General features: G+C 43.8%; 1 protein-coding gene across 1 annotated transcript in view; it reads left to right on the top strand.

The window, feature by feature from the left end:
• The window catches only part of ACBD3 (acyl-CoA binding domain containing 3), a 33,238-nt gene extending 22,969 nt beyond the window's left edge, over positions 1–10,269 (top strand). The window contains exons 7-8 of the mRNA XM_048843347.2: positions 4,501–4,785; positions 8,122–10,269. Coding sequence (XP_048699304.1) covers positions 4,501–4,785; positions 8,122–8,327 — 491 coding nt within the window. The 3' untranslated portion in view covers positions 8,328–10,269. The remainder of the gene's footprint in view (positions 1–4,500; positions 4,786–8,121) is intronic.
• The last annotated feature ends 6,597 nt before the right edge of the window (positions 10,270–16,866 follow it).

Here is a 16,866-nt window from a genome sequence, read left to right on the forward strand (position 1 = left end):
TCCCCCAATCTTCAGGAGTTGTTTGACACTTTTTCCACAACTGGAGTGCTGTAACATGGATAAATGGGTATTAAACATCATCCGATCTGGCTAAGCAATCAAGTTTACTGTTCTACTTCCTCTGAAACCCTCTCTTCAGGGATCATTTTCACAAGAGTATTCTCAGGCAGAAAGTGGAGTCCCTTCTCCAACAAGCAACAATAGAGTAGGTAGCTCTCCAACACCAAGGAAAGGAAAGGGCTTTTTACTCAGTGTACTTCCTTGTATCCAAAAAGAGAGGGTGATTGGAGACCCTTCCTTGATCTTTACAGTTTCCACTGCTTTTTTCATAAACTGAAATTTCACATGGTCACATTGGCATCAATAATCTCATTCCTGGAAAAAGACATTTGGTTTACAGCTCCTGATGTGAAGGACACATGCTCTTATGTGGATGTTCACCCCACCCACAGGCAGTTTCTCAGATTTGTGGTGGGTCCCAACCATTTCCAATACAGGGTGCTCCTGTTCAGTCTTGCCTGCACCCCAGGGTCTTTTCCAGTCTTCCTGGTAGTTGCATTTCACTTCATCTGGAATGGCTTCGTCTCTGCCCTTATCTCAATTATTTGCTTCTCGTTGCAAGGACACATGAGGCCTCATTAATGCTTCAGCACCTATCCTCTTTAGGAGCCAGTGTAAACTTGGAAAAATCTATCCTCCCACTGACACAGACCATAGACTTTAGAGGGGCGACCCTGGATTCAGCCATGGCAAGAGCTTATCTACCAATGGACAGGTTTTGCTCCATGAGTGACCTGATAGACCAGGTTATGTGCAACTCTTGAGGACCACTCAAAACTTGTATTTCCCTCCTGGGGCACATGAATTCATGCACTTGTTATCCCATTCACCAGAGTCTACTTACATTGCCTACAGGCATGACTCCAAACAGCATGTTCACCAACCAACCACACCACAAATATCTTAGTGACTATTCCTTCCAGAATAACATCATCTCTAAATTGATGGAAGGGATCCCAATCAAGTATGTGTGGGTGTTCTCTTCCCATACCTCTCACTGGAAAAGACAGTCATTAGATCCCTCCCTCTTGAGGGAGGAGGGGGGTGGCCCATGTGGACAGCACAGGGCAGTTGGATGCCCTAAGAAGCCAGGATGTGCATCAATCTCTGGAACATCATTCAGTGCAAGAAGCTTGCAAGGCCTTTCTGCAACTTATCCAGTCCCAGCATGTCCTCATATTGTCAGATAATATGGCAATTGTCTGTCTTTTACATCAACAAACTAGGAAGGATGAGATCCATTTCTCGCTGTGTGTAAGCTATCACCCTATAGAACTGAGGTGTCAGTCAAATTACCTTGTTGGCAGCTTACCTTCTGGGAACTCGGAATGTGTTGGCAGACACCCTCACAGGCATTTTGCCACCAGTCACAAGTCGGAGCTGCACAATTCAGTAGTGAACAGTATCTTCACTCAATAAGGAAGCCCCACCTGGGATCTGTTTGCTTCCCAAACCAACTGGAAATGCAACATTTGCTGTTCCAAAGGTGCTCTAGAGCTACACACTCAGGGCAGTCCTCTCTTTCACACCTAGTCAGGGCATCTGGCTATGACTTTTCTCCCTTACCACTCCTATGTTGAGTCCCATGGAAAATTCTTCAGGACAGGGCACGAGTCATCCTCATTGCTCCCAGTTAGCCCAGACAGTTTTGGTTCCCAAATTTCCTTATATCATCTCACCCTCAGATCAGCATCCTGTCCTTTCCTGCTCTCTTGACCCAGGAGAATAGCAAAATGAAGCATCTCAACCTATCTGATGACTTGTTTTTTTGGATGGGCATCTCTCTAGAATGTTCACGCTCTAAAGCAGTGCAAACCGTCCTGAGCAGCAAAAAGGACACTAGGAAATGCTGTTCAATCAAGGGGAAGTGTTTCCCCATATGGGCACAGATGAAACACATCTGAGTCGGCAGATATTCCCCTTATTTTGGACCATCTTCTCACTCAAAACTGGGCTCTTGCTCAGTCCTATAAGAGTCTACCTGGCAGCATTCAGTGCATGCCATCCATCCTCCATGGCTACTCAATTTTCACTCACCCATTGACTAACAGATTCTTGAAAGGCCGAATCAGAACCTTCCCACCAGTAAAGAAGCCTACCTTTCACTGGGACTTGAATCTTGTTTTCAGCACTCTGACTCCCTTCAAACCACTAGGAACATGTTCCATGTATCCCCTATCAATAAAAATTGTGTTCCTTCTGCCCATCACCTCAGCCGGAAGGGTGGGGAAACTCAGAGCCCTAATGGTGGATCCGCCATACGCTATCTGCAATAAGGACAAAGTCTTGTCTTATGACTACAGCCAAAGTTCACTGCCAAGGTACTTTCAGATTTCCCCTTAAGCCAGTAAATCAGCTGTGGTTTTCCATAACCACATGCATCTGAGGAGGAGACAGAGTTCCGCTGACATGCAACATGCTGTGACTTTTTACCTACAAAGGACAAAACCAACTAGAAAATCAAAGATTTTCTTGCTATAGCAGAATGACTTTGAGGCCACACTGTCTCTTCCCAGAGGATTTCTAAATGAATCTCAGGCTGTATCCTACTCTGCTACCAGCTGTCACTACTTCTCTCTCTTCCTCCTAAGGTAAGGGCTCATTCTACAAGAGCACAAGCTACATCCGTGGCAGTGCTTCAGGAAGTACCTATACTTGATGTTTGCAAGGCAGCCATATGGAGTTCTAACCACACATTCGTGAGACATTATGCTCTGGTACAGGACTCCTCCATTGATGTATCCATTGGGAAAGTCTGCTGCCTGCATTCTCGCACGCTCCTCCTACTTGAGTACTGCTGGACAGTCACCACAGTGGAATGCATTTAGGGACCAATACTGGAAGAAAAATTACTTACCTTCTAGTAACTGGAGGTTCTTTGAGATAAGTGGTCCCTGTTTATATTTCACTACCCACCTTCATTCCCCTCTGCTTCGGATCATTCCTGGATTCACAGTAGAGAAGGGACTGGAGAGGCAGTCGGTCTGCTCTGCCCATTATCTCTTGGTCTGAGGCCCAAGGAGACAAAGGGCGCATCCATGGACCAACGGACACTGCTTACAAGAATCCTCCACCTCAGGATGCATAAAGTGCATGCGCCCCTACAATGGAATACAGATAGGGACCACACAGCTCAAAGAATTTCCAGTTCTGTAAAGTAAGTAACTTATCTGTTGCCCCCCACCCCTCTCGTATTGTGGTTCTGTAGTTATCACTCTCTACTACCCGGTCAGAGCTAGATGTGGTTCTTGGGCCCACTCTCTACCTTTTCCAAAGCAGAAGGGATTGGGTATAAAGGCAGTGTGCTCAGTTCCTATGGAAGATGAAGAATGTGCCGCAACTCCATTACCTAAAGTAGGAGAGGGCTGGATGGGTTCCAAAGAGCCCCCATCCAGTCCTCTTGAGCTGAAGGTAACTGACACACAAGACCATAGAGGGAAGGAATGTAAGGTAGAAGTTCTGTTGTAGAGCTTCTCTCTGTATAGGATCGGTTCCACAAGTGGGTCTTGATGGGGGAGTGGGGCTGTTGGTTGAATGTGGCGGGGGGCATATTCTCATGGACCACTAGTTCCAAGTGTCTAAAGAGAGTGACTCTAAAGGAATAACTTGTTCTCTCCTTTCCACCTGCCACTGCTGCTCTCCCCATGATCCAGGTACATCCTCCTTCCAACCCAACAGACTTCAGCTCCTCGCTGTTCCCTTGGCTCCCAGGGACAGCCCTGTTGTAACAGTCTGTGGAGCTGGAGGAGGAAAATCAACCCACTATCAGCTTCCCTTCCCCACTCCCCAGTTCTGTCTATCACTGTTCCTGGCTTCATCAGTGGCACTTGCCCACCTTCATCCAAAATCCTTGTAAGATTTGGGCAGGCCCTAGCAAGAAACTGGGGATGGGTTCTGGGTCCTATGTGAAAAAAGTGGAGTAGTTCTACTGAGCACATCAAATAAAACAGCTTGCGTGTTCAGGAGTTACATTTCAAGGATTTGTTGAAAGGGTTTAAGTAACCTTGTGTAGCTATCATAGAACCGGTGTCTTTGACTGTAGTAGTAACCCATATTGCACTGCACTGAAGTGATGTCTTAGGAATGAAATTTTGCCTGAATAAAGATAGATAGTATTGTCAGTCAGCTTAGATGTGCAGACAGCTGCAAATCGAATGACACGCTCAGCCAGACTTAGTTCTAAGGGGCAGATTTGTAATATGTGCAATGTTACAATGCAGGCTTCATGATATATTTCATGTGCGTTTGCTAGGCCTCCGTTAAAAGAGCATTGTCCTGTAATAGCATGAAAGCTCCGTTTTGGAAGCAATCTTGAGACTTCCCTGCAGAGGCTCGGTGGTGCCATGTCTTACAGAAGTGATTTGTTATTACATAACATTAAAATAGCTGTATTTTTAAAGGCAAATCATTCACTGTCCATACTTTTTTCTTCCTCTTAAGAATCTGTTCCAGTGATAGCTGCTCCATCCATGTGGACACGACCCCAGATAAAAGATTTTAAAGAGAAGATCCGACAGGATGCAGACTCCGTGATCACAGTAGGCCGAGGAGAAGTGGTTACAGTCAGAGTACCAACTCATGAAGAGGGGTCGTATCTCTTCTGGGAGTTTGCTACAGACAATTATGACATTGGTTTTGGGGTATATTTTGAATGGACAGACTCCCCCAACACCGCAGTCAGTGTGCATGTCAGCGAATCCAGTGATGATGAGGATGAAGATGAAGGTATATGTGCTTATTTTATATACGCTTTTAATGGTGTCCATTGGCCATACTCTAACGTAAGGGTCTCTTTTTTGTGCGCACCCTCTGCACAGCTGGTGTCCCTCTAAACATGAAATCTGTCCCTTCCAAATCTTAGTTACTAGTTGTTTCAAGTACTACATCTGACTGCGGCCAGGCTAAGGCAGTCATGGTCATAGTTGCATCCACGTGTGTTGGCCCTCATGGCCCCACAACCCCTTGGGGTGAATGGCAAGGGCCACCCATATGGCTTAGGGAGGAGTCACTATTACTCCATCTTCTGGCAAGATAGGGCCTCCCTCCTGTCCAGACCATGACTCCTTAAGCAGGCTGGGGAAATTCCCAGAGGAGAGAGGTTCTTACCCACTCAAGCAAAGAGGTCCTGCCACCAACACCCCAACAGAGCTGCAGTGGGGTAGCACACAATTCTCAGGGGCCCCTCCCAGAGCAGTAGGGCTTTCAAAGTTAACACCCCATTGGAATAAATGAGGAGGTTAACACCTCTTTAGAACCTTTTCTTCGGGCTGTCTGCAGACACCACTGCCATGGTTACGCTTGGCTTACATTTCAGGCTTTTATTTTGCAACCACAAGGTCTAAAATACAACTTTTTAAAGTGAAAACTTCAATTCTGGGGATTGTTTGTTTGGCTTCAGGAGCCATGGCTCTGTGCGTGTGTCTCAGTCCTGTTGCTGGTTTTTATGGTTCTATTTTACTATTTTGTCCTTTTCTCTTTTGGTGTGAAAGACACTCCAAGGGAAACAATCCTTGCTGCTGTTAAATGCTCAACTGATGAGCTGATTTTTTCTCTAATGATTTTTGATTTCTCTAATTATTTTTTTTCTCTAATCTTGGGGGCTGTAACAATAACACTTCAGAGAGACGTGATTTAAAAAAAATTGTTCCTTCAACACTGAAGTGGTGCTCGTGTAGACTGTGGGAGTCGGTATGCTATGCTCCACCTTGAACAAGGTGCTCAAACGTTGCATGCTGGGGTGGAAGGATGATCTTGGTCTTGTGATCAAAGCAAGGGGGAGAGGCCTGGATTCTGTTTCTCATCCTGATACTTTGTCACCTTGAGCAAAGTCACTTAACCACTCTCTTGACTTCCTAATCTGTAAAACATATTGTCCTGGATATGGGTATTGAGAGGCAAAATTATTTCTGCACTGAGAGTTCCTTGATAGAAGGGGCCGTAAAGTGCAAAGCCTTTAGTGCTGGGCTGATGCTGGGACCTGTGGGGCTGAAGGTTAAGGGAAATCTTTGTTTTAGGACATGACCTTCAGGCTGTTAGATTTCCTAATATATGACTATGTAGTAGGCAAATCTGGACATCCCTGCTTCTGCTAGATACTGACCCAGATAACACTTGTTGCTAGCTAGGGTACTAAGATAAGCCACTGATAAGTGAAACTCTCCTTCATGGAACTCGGGAAAAAAAAAATCTTAAACACAAAAGGTCACAATGCTGAGTGTCCATTTTAGAAATAACTACACAGTATGGTGAAAGCATTCTTTGGAATTGATCTTTGGACATTGCTACATCTGGTGGTTTCCTGTCTTTCCATGTTGGCATTGCGGGGCTTATGTGCAGTGATTTGAAACCTAGAAAAGGAGCCTTTTGTGCATAAAATGTTCACATAGAAATGGAGGTGGGGTAGAGAGAACTTTGAAAACTTCACCTGTAGATGATATGGTGTGATTAACTCACTTACATGATCACCTGTTTTAAAGTAGCCTGATGTGAGGGAGAATGAGAAATACCATTCTTAAAAGTCAGAGATGGAAAAGACTTACTCGGTTGTCTTTCATTCTCCTGCCTCTGATGTATGAGTATCTTTACTGTCTAGTCTCCAGTGCTTTGTCCAGTATCGAATGACTCAAGCAATGAAATGCACACTTCCATTATTCTATATGTTGAACCAAAACTCAAGACATGGTGGTGAAAGTCTCCATGTACCTTTAATACTCCCCTAAAGGATGCAATTCCTGCACTGCTGACTTATTTTCCAGGAAGGAAATTAACCTCCACATCCTCTCTTCCAAGGCCTGACGTTGCAATAAGCCAGGTGGCCAAAGGCTTGGACCCAGGTCCCTTCCCTCAGCCACCGGGGAGTCTGCCATGCCATTGCAGGAGCTTGTGACCCAGCCATCTGTCCTCTGCCACTGAACTGCTCGGCCACCGTCGGGTATACTGTGTCCTGCCTGCAAAAACTGTGCACAGGGATGTGCTTGCAAGTGCACAACTGCTCTGCATAGACAAGTGAACAAAATGACCTGTGGATATTTTACAACCAAGTGAACCACATTTGGAAATGCCTCAGGCTATGACCTTAATTCAGCTAGCTGTGGTCTAGTCATCAGGTCAGGCCACCCCACTTAATGGGCTGTCCTTCAGCTCACATGAATAACAGTAGGTCAGCCACCCTAACTATTGTCAGGAGTTCAACAGTTAACTCAGCTAACCTTTATTTTACTGTGCTATCAGTTGTTGAGTCTTTTGATTATCATAGAATCATAGACTTTAAGGTCAGAAAGGACCATTATGATTGTCTAGTCTGACCTCCTGCCCAGAGCAGGCCACGGAAACTCACCCACCAACTCCTGTAACAAACCCCTAACTTTTGTCTGAGCTATTGAAGTCCTCAGATCGTGGTTTAAAGACTTCAAGGTGCAGAGAATTAACTCTGTTCTTGAGCAAAAGTGGCTCTCGAGAGGAGTCTGAAATAGCTGGGCTTTGAGATCCTCTGACAAGATCTGTAAAAAGTGCTTATGGTTCAACTCTGAAATGCTGAGCACCAGTTGCTCTCATTGACTTTAATGGAAGCTGTGGTGGCTCAAGACCCTTTGAAAATCAGGCCCTGGATCTGTTTATTATTTAACATTAGTGGATTCATAAAGTGCATGATTGATGAAGAAACCCATGATCAGACTGAACTAAAGGCTGGTTTCCCCTTCTTTGTAAATGTAATGTCACAACAAAGTACCACTCATAAAATGGATAAAGAACTTCCTCAGGCAGGAATAAAGAGACTCATTTCCGTACTTCATTTTAGAAATCTTACCTTAAATCTTCCCCATGAATGCTTAGTCCCTAACAGTCTCCCCCCCCCACCCCAAAAAAAAAACCCCACATGCTCCCAAATAGTTAAACATACCTCTTATTTTGTTACTCAGATAACACTGATTTGTGTCTTCCTGGTCCCTCTTGGACTAGCAAAACAAAAAACAAAACCCAATCATTTTATTTTATTCTTTCTTTCTTTGCATAAAATCCCCCCTCATATTTAATGACTGATATTTATTTTTTCCACTACAGAAAACAGTGAAGAGAAATCCAAAAAGAATGCCAGCAAGCCTCAGCTAGATGAAATAGTGCCTGTATACAGACGAGACTGTCACGAAGAAGTGTACGCTGGCAGCCACCAGTACCCAGGGAGAGGAGTTTATCTCCTTAAATTTGACAACTCCTACTCATTATGGAGATCAAAAACAGTTTACTACAGAGTCTATTATACTAGATAAAGATGTTGCAGTGTCGGAGGCTGAGGCTGTGCAGAAGACATCATTTTGTTCAGAATTTTCTTCAAACGTAATGGATCTTTTGAGTCTATTTTATCCTGTCTGGTGTATCTATACGGTTTGTGTGTGAACTTTAACATTAAAAGCTGGGATTTTTCTGCTGCACAATTGTAATGAAGATCACGTTGGGCTTAGCACAGGACCTCCCAGCCCTTAATGGCATCAAGAGGTTAGCCAATGAAATCACTGGCTGCCAGTGCTTAGACTAAGTCACACTAACTGCATATACAAAACCTCCAAACTGTTACTTACTTACACACACAAGCACGTAGTGTCTGAACGGTTGTTGGTATGGTGTTGCCTGGTCTGTGTGCTTTGGGAATTTATGGTGATTTGTTATTAGACGGGGTCTCATCCTTAATTGGCAGAATTGGTTACGATTTGCAATGTAGCAAGTCTCTCCCTTAAAACTGTATTCGAATGTCAGATTTTTACACAATTAAAACTTGAACCAAGTTGTGTGTCTGCTGTTGTCATGCAAGAGATAACTTATTCCATCTCTTAAAACAGTGTAGTGAATAAAAGATGAATGGCATTTGTTTTCAGTGGGGCTGCATAGTCCAGATCAATACAACAGTACTGTAAAAATGGAGCCCCTTGTGAGACTTCAAAATTGGAAGAGATAACCAGGATAGCAATTGAAAATATGTGTAACTAGTGACACAAAGCAGAATCTTAGTGCCCCCTCCACCTACTGCTAGCCGTGGTGGGATTCTGACACTGAACCAGGGGATGAGTAAATTCTTATCTTGTTTGCTGATTTGCTGTACGGGTAGACTTCAAAGTGAAATCAGTTTTCTGCACAACTCTCAGCTCTTGCTTTGTGTTTTTTGTAAACCTAAATCTGCACATAGTGCATTTAAACAATTATCTCAATCATTTTGGTGAAGTGTAGGGATTAATGTTGCACTAATATTATGGAAATCACTGCCAGGAACAGCCCATTTTAGCTTAATCTGGGGGTACTTGTGTGCAAACCCTCCATGCTTTAATTCTAGTTTGTAATTATGTTTTTCAGGGAAAAGCAGAGTGTTCCTGCAGATCCTTAAATATTTTAGCTTTAATCTCCCATGCCATATTTCATAGATACTGTTGTAGCATTTTCATAGTTTGTGCTCTGAAAACAAATAGAGATGGCTATCTGGTGCATATCTGCAGAAACAGTGCACTTTTCTATGGAGCTTTGTTTTGAAGGGATGAGAGGGGGGTTCAGGTATGGTAAAGGTGAACTGCGCATTCTGCGTGGGTAATGCACTTGATTACTGTTGCATCTTTCTCAAATCACTTATTGCAGTAGGATTTCCATTGATTAGTGGCAGCTTGTACAGTTCCATAACAAATAGGGATGTTGGCGTTTGGGGGGGGGTTTGTTTGAATATGTGATTTGTATGTACATGATTCACTTTCTTTTTCTCACACCAGCTGTGGAGAAAAGGCTCCTATAGAATGCTTAACTTGTCTTGGCATTTGGTTCAGCAACACACGACCAGCTTATAGCTAGCTAGTGCTGCTCCATCCAAAACACTTGTAAAATGTTCTACTCATGTGTACATACAGTATATAGTCCATGGAGTTAGGAAGTACCTTGCTTTTTTAAAAAATGTAAAAAATAAAGGCAGGCACTAATATTTCTTCCAGTTTTCAATTTAGATTTTGTCCATACAAAAAAGTTTGACTTTTCTCTTAAAAAAAAAAAAAAAAAATTGTTCTTGGGAGCAGTGTATGTCGCTTTAACTGGCAGCATTTACTGTCGCGTGTTGGATGTCAGAACTTCTCAGTTTCCGAACTTTTTTTATTGCCTCTGGCTGTTTAGTACAGTACAAGTGCGATTTAAAATACCTTGGAATAATATATTTAATCTTAATTAAAATACATTTATCTGTAACCCCTGTTGGCTTTTTATTAATTTTACCCCTGTAGATGGCTGTTCAAGTAGAACATGGTAATGTTTTTTTAAATGCCCTTCCTTTTTGTAAAGATTCACAGTATACAGCAACCTTTTCTCCCCTACTCTTCAGTTCTGCTGTACTTATACACTGCCCTGAGCATGCTAATGGTTGTCAATTAAAAACCACAAGGCTATGTGGACGGTTTGCCTGAGGATGTGCGTTGGAGAAGGTTAATGTCCCTCTGGGGTGGAGATTATCTGCACATAATGAGTATTTTCATTACTGTAGTAGTGGCTAGGGTGTCCTACTGTGCCAGACACTGCACCAACCGTTCCTGCCTTGAGGTGCTTAAAGTCGCTAGAGACATGGATCTAACGGAGCAAGCAATGTGATGGTGTCAAGTAGCATGTTTGTGCCATAATTTTTTAAAAAACATTAAGTGGAAGTTAATTGAGTGGATTAGGCAAAGGAAGGGAGCATGAAGGGCTCACAGAGTGCGGTTAAGGTGAAGAGAAACTGGCTTTGTTTTATACCCTCCTCCCAAAGCAGAGTGTCTCCAGTTAAAACTTTTCCCGCAGAGTCCCTGCTCCAGCACCTATTGAGTGACCCGTACCTGCTTTGTTTGAGCTCTGGCGCTAAAGCCTTGCTGGACCTTTTCTTCCTTAGGTCAGTGTGGGCTATGGGGAAGTAGGGCACTGCACACATCCTAGTGCCCAAGGGAGGAGTGTCACGTCACCCCTTCTGGGCGTGGAGACAAGTCAGGGGAAGAGATGATTCCAACTGGGCCCACTTTCCTTTCCTCCCAAAGCTGCATTACCTGCTCAAGCTGTGTGTCTGCTCTTGCCAGCTGCGGACTCCCTCACAGTTCGGGTGCAGACCCTGGCTGAGAGCAAAATGGGGAAGACTTGTGAGTTGTAGGTGCTGCATTTTTTCCAACCCTTCTACTCAGAATTCTCTGGGCAATATTCCCTAGGACATCCACTCAGTGGCACTGGGACTATGACCCAGGGCTTTGGCCTCCTGTTATCCATCGCCCCAGATCCCATCTGTCTTTATACGTGTCCCAGCTCTATAGAAAGAGGAAAGCAGTCTAGAGGGGATTAAAAGATGCTACCCTAGCAAGGGGTGAATGTGCTAGATTGCCTCCATCCTTGTGTACATGGAAGACACAACTCAGCCTAAATCAGTATAGGAGCAAGTCTCTGTGGGTAGTAGAGAGACAAATGAAAAAACTAAAGGTGACTGCAGCTCCCCTTCCAGCTGCAGAGAGCAATGAATGGTAAGGGGAAAACTTGTGCAGGATGGTGGTTCTCCTGCAGAGGGTGCATCTCTATGCTGCCTTCAAAGGCCTGCATGTAGTATAGTGTAATCAAGTTTAGATCCCACTTTAGCACATCCAAATAGTTATAGTGTACCTCCCAACCCACTCTCACATGGAGGGTTGTGAGGAGTGACATGAGGGTGGAAATGGACAGTGAGGGTACCCCAACAGCTGTGGTTCTATACTATAGCCATACAAGTGCTTCATAGCAGTAACTACCCTCAGTACTTTCCTTAATTAGTTTGCACTCTTTTGACACAGTCCACAGGGAGAGATCTGATTCTCATGCTGTTCGGTCATAAAATATACTTAGATCAGCAGAACATGTACTAGTAGGAAGTATAGTTCATTAGTATTACTCATCACATCTAGGTGTAGACTAGGTTAATGTGAAAGCCAGGTAGTTATGGGGATGAGCTATATATGCTCTTCCCTTGTGTATATGCAAAATAACGATGATGCTCAGGTAGGGAAGCTATTTTGTAATTTAGGACTATAGCCTGTGAAAGCTTCTTTGGAAATAATGCTTTGTGGGGGAAAACCAGTGTAGCTAATTCTTACACAACCCACTCATATCCTAATGCCAGCAATGGGACTGATGCAAAGTGAAATCAGATAGTCCAAAATAAGTGACACTAAGGGGTTATACATGCTACTTTGGCTATGGTAAGAGTAATTATTTAAACTGAACTTTACACCATTTGTTTTCTCCACTCATCCTGGATAATTTAAAAAAAAAAAAAACAAATGTTGTTTTCAGGTGCTAGCACAAGGCTGGAATGTTTGTATTTAAATAGTCCCCATCTCAAGAGTTTGGTTTTCAAACCCTCCGTCCCTTTAAAAAAAATACTCTGAGTCTGACTCAGCCTCTCATGATTCAGCAATAGAAGTTAGTTTTTACCCCAACATTAGCTTAAAACCTCTCTAAATTTGAATTTAGAAGGACTGTTCTAGTATTGAGAGACTTGTTCTAAAATATATATTCCTTCAGCAAATACTATTTTTTAAGTAATTGAACCAAAATTAACATGGTTTTCTGTGTATTCTGCTACCTGAAGAGATACTTGTGCAAGACACTGAATGAGTAGTACCGGTAAGTTGGGTTTTTTGTTCACTTCCTATGAAACAATGTCAAACATACTGAGGGCTAAAAACACATGTAGCTTTGGAGGGATTAAGATTACATGATGTAAAGCAGAAAACTTCCTCTGTATCTTATCTGATTGGATTTATTCCTCCTGTGTACAACTTGATCACTGCTCTAGCAGGTACCCAAAAAGAGAAATCTGCTTGGAATGACTCCTTTTCAATTGCCTCTTGCATTGTGCACCATGATGCAGTGAGATCTTCTTCTAGTTTACCTTGCTTCTGTATACATGCTCAAGCCTGGACTACACTAGGAATTTACATGGGATAGCAGCTGTGTGTCTTGGGGGTGTGAAAAATCCACACCTGAGAGACGTAGCTATACTCACCTAACCCCCAGGAAAGAGAGTGCTACATCAATGATGAAGAATTCTTTCATCAGCCTAGCTACCCTCTCTGTTGGCATAGGTAGTGTCTACACTGAACCACTGCAGCTGCACTGCTGTACTGTTTTTAAGTGTAGACATACACTAAAGGTATGTGGCTCCATCCCCATACTTCACACTGAAGCCTAACCTTGTCTTACAGATTTAACGTTTCCATGAATAAGCAGGACTATAGCCAGTTTGTGTTTTTTACCTTATTGATGACCTAAGTCTGAACCAGTGTCTCCATCATCCTCTTAAAACTCAGTTCAGTAAAAAGAAGCACTGTCTGATAGTTATAATGCAGGAGTCCTAGCTATGCCCAGCCTTAGTGCAGCTTTCATGCATTAGTTTAAGCAAGTCACTTGGGGGCCAGCTTCATAAATGGATTTAGGCACCTAACTCCAAAATTTAGATCCTCAAAACTTTCTTAGCTACCACCTAAACCTGTAGGTATCAAAATTCCATAGGCCCCCAATGTGCTGCTGGTGAGCATATACTGTGGCACCTAGCTCCCACCTATCTTACCTGTGGTGTCTGGTATGGTAGGCGTTCTCAGGGGCCACTTAAGAGCATGCCTCCTGAATTAGGTTCTACACAAAACCTAGCCAGGGGCAGTGGAGGAGCCCCACCACTCTCCCCTTTCTGGGTAATACCCTAGTGGTGAGCACTCACCCTGGATCGAGGAGACCAAGATTCAGATCTCCCCACCCTTTGCTTTGGAGCAAGGTCTTGAACCCAGGTCTCCCACCTCCCAGATGAGTGCCTTGGGTCTCCTTGGGTAATCTCACTCTCTCCTGTTGAAGCTGTTCCAGATGTAGACAGCCATGGCAGCTGGGACTGAAGACAGGTTTCCTGGAAGCATGCGCTAATCACTAAACTAGAGTCCATTCCTCTGTATAAATTAGTCATTGGGCTGAAGTGGAGCAGTTTCAACAGGAGAGCTTGAGAAATACCCTCTAGCACTATTTTTCATGCGAAAGGGCTGAGCTGGCTTAGGCACCTAAATCTAGAAGCGGGGTCACAGCTGGATCTCAGCATTTCCTACTGCCTAGCTTAGGCAGCTCCCCACACAGCAGGCTGGCTTGTGAATCCCTTTCTTTGGCACCTCTGTTCATGCAGTGTACAGGGAGCCTAGGCCAGGGCTGAGGCGTCCACTGGCTGGCAGGGTACCTGTGGCTGCAGCTCTTGGTAACACTACCTCCATTTCTCCAACTGTAAAATGGGGTTAGCAACAGCCACCTCCTAGGCGGCTTGATTCGCTATTTGCTTTGAGATTGTTGGATGGGAAGCACTATAGAATGAATGTGTATTTTATCTACCTGCTTAGTACATGAACCACCTCCTACAGCAGATAATTTTACTGAGGTTACAGTTGGATGTGGAAGGACTCTTCATGTTTGCTTAACATTGTAATTCTACAGAGGTAGTTCAAGAGGCAGGAAATAAACAGCGCTGGTTACAATGCAATGTGCAGCATTGTGGCTAAAAATTGAAAGGCAGTGACTGACTCAGAGGTCCTCCCCTCCCCCCACACCAAAAGAGTGACCTTTCACTCCCTCCCCCAAAGGAGCTGAAGAACAGTTCAAGTTGATTCTGCCCAGAAATTGTTAACTGGTGGCTGGCCCATGGATAATGAGTTGGTCTCAAATTCTTAGTAGACAAACTTGTATCAATTAAATTCAGCATAATAATGGCCATTTATGTAGGCTCATCCTTAACTATGGAGCTGCCACGGCTGCTTCTACAGTTAGCACAGCTACAGTAAAGAGGATAGAATATTTTGAAGAAGCAATAAATGCTCATGGCTTCAGGGCATACGCCAGCCTGCAGCGGAAAGTTGTTAGTGCTTCTTTTAAACTTCATCTGAAGCATCTGGTAGTGGCTACCAGCACAGCCAGGCTAGTAGACTGGAAATGACCACTGCTCTGATGCAGTAGGTCAGTTCTTATGTTCCTCTCCTTAATTGCCCCAGAGAGGACTGAATAGGCCAAGATGTTGAACTATGCTCTCATCCCTTACCTGCCCTGGCTCAGGGTCAGGCATGCTGACAGTTTCTGCACAGTAAAGCCAATTTTAAAACCCTGTAAGAGGGCCAAGTTCCACCCAGGATGTGCTTGGCCCAGCACTGCTGGGAACCTGATACCATGTCCTTTAACCAAGAACGTGTTTACAAGGGGTGATGATTCACTTAGCATTCATAACTGAGACAGAAACTGCAGGCAGGTGAAATTACTAGAGAATTTCACATCATAGAGGAGTTGGGACTATAACCCTGATCCTGTGACAACTGAGGTCAATGGTACAGGATCAAACCCTCAGAGCACAAGTCTCAACCCTTAAAGAGGCAGGAAAAGGTTCTCTCTGCTCTGTAGGCTGGCCCCATACTAGTCAAAGCCCAAACAGTCCACGAGGCATGTCTAGGGTACCATCGCTCTAGGTGCCACATTTAGATGAAGTTTGTGCAACACTCCTTCCAAAACCGATCATTAGAGTTGGAGGGTGAGATTAAAACAGTAACACTTTAGTTCTCTCTCTCAGACTCTAAAATAAAAGATTGTATCTCAAAGTAGAATAGCCTTTCCTGTGACAGAGACCAATCAAGCTGCTTTCTCATTGTGCCCGATATTAACTCATTGAAAGAGTCCTCCTCCCACCCTCAAGCTGTCCCTATCAAAATCCTCTCTGAAAGCTATTTGGGGAGGGATAGTCTAACTCCTGATTTCAGAGTAGCAGCTGTGTTAGTCTGTATTCGCAAAAAGAAAAGGGGGACTTGGGGCACCTTAGAGACTAACCAATTTATTTGAGCATGAGCTTTTGTGAGCTAGTGAGCTGTAGCTCACGAAAGCTCATGCTCAAATAAATTGGTTAGTCTCTAAGGTGCCACTAGTACTCCTTTTCTTCTAACTCCAGAAATACCAAGAGTAATTTCTGGTAATAATACAGATTAGGAAACTACAAATAGACCATCTTAAAACCATAAATAAAATGTGCAAAAGTCTCTTTTGGCAGAAAGCCTAAAACTGGATTCCAAAATTCAAACCAAAAAGGCTTCTCCCTTGGGGCAAGAAGCTCAAAGATTAATATCCCAGAGATAAAGATTGAAATAATGTCCTCAAACAGCAGAGGAAGGAATAATCATTGTATGTAAACATAATAGGATGAAACAGAACGAACAACCAACAAAAATCTGCACTTATACACAGCTGTAGTCAAAGCACTGTACAAATCAGCTTTTTTTTTAATACTAGTTGCCCATACTTATTTGAAGTTCAGGGCTAAGGCATCACAGTACAGATATGCTACTCTTAACATGCTGAACTGTCCCCTGAAAACTGCATGAATGTGTTGCCACCCAGGGATTCCCTTTTGGAAAGGGCCATTCCCTGCTAGCCACTGATGCTGGCTTTCAGGCTGCTATAAGAATTCAGCCCCCTGTGTACAGTGGGCAAGAATAGCAGTTTTTTCTTGCACTTTCCGTCTTTTGTCTGGAATATGTACTTGTTGGGCACACCACTGAGTACACTACTTTGCCACTTACACCTGCTGAGTAACCTACAGCATTGACCTGGCTCACAGACTTGGAGAAAGGTTGCACCCACTTAATTCATGCTACCCATGGCTCAGTGGGTGTTTTGCCAGGGCAAAAGCCTGCTGCAGGAAGTTAGAACAGCTTTCTGGGCCTGGTGTAATCCCCACTGTCTGTGGAGTTACACCAGGAATGATTTGGCCACCTAAATCCACACTAGTGTTTTATTCCT

This window comes from Caretta caretta, chromosome 3, assembly GCF_965140235.1.
Source record: "Caretta caretta isolate rCarCar2 chromosome 3, rCarCar1.hap1, whole genome shotgun sequence".
NCBI classification, from domain to species: Eukaryota; Metazoa; Chordata; order Testudines; family Cheloniidae; genus Caretta; species Caretta caretta.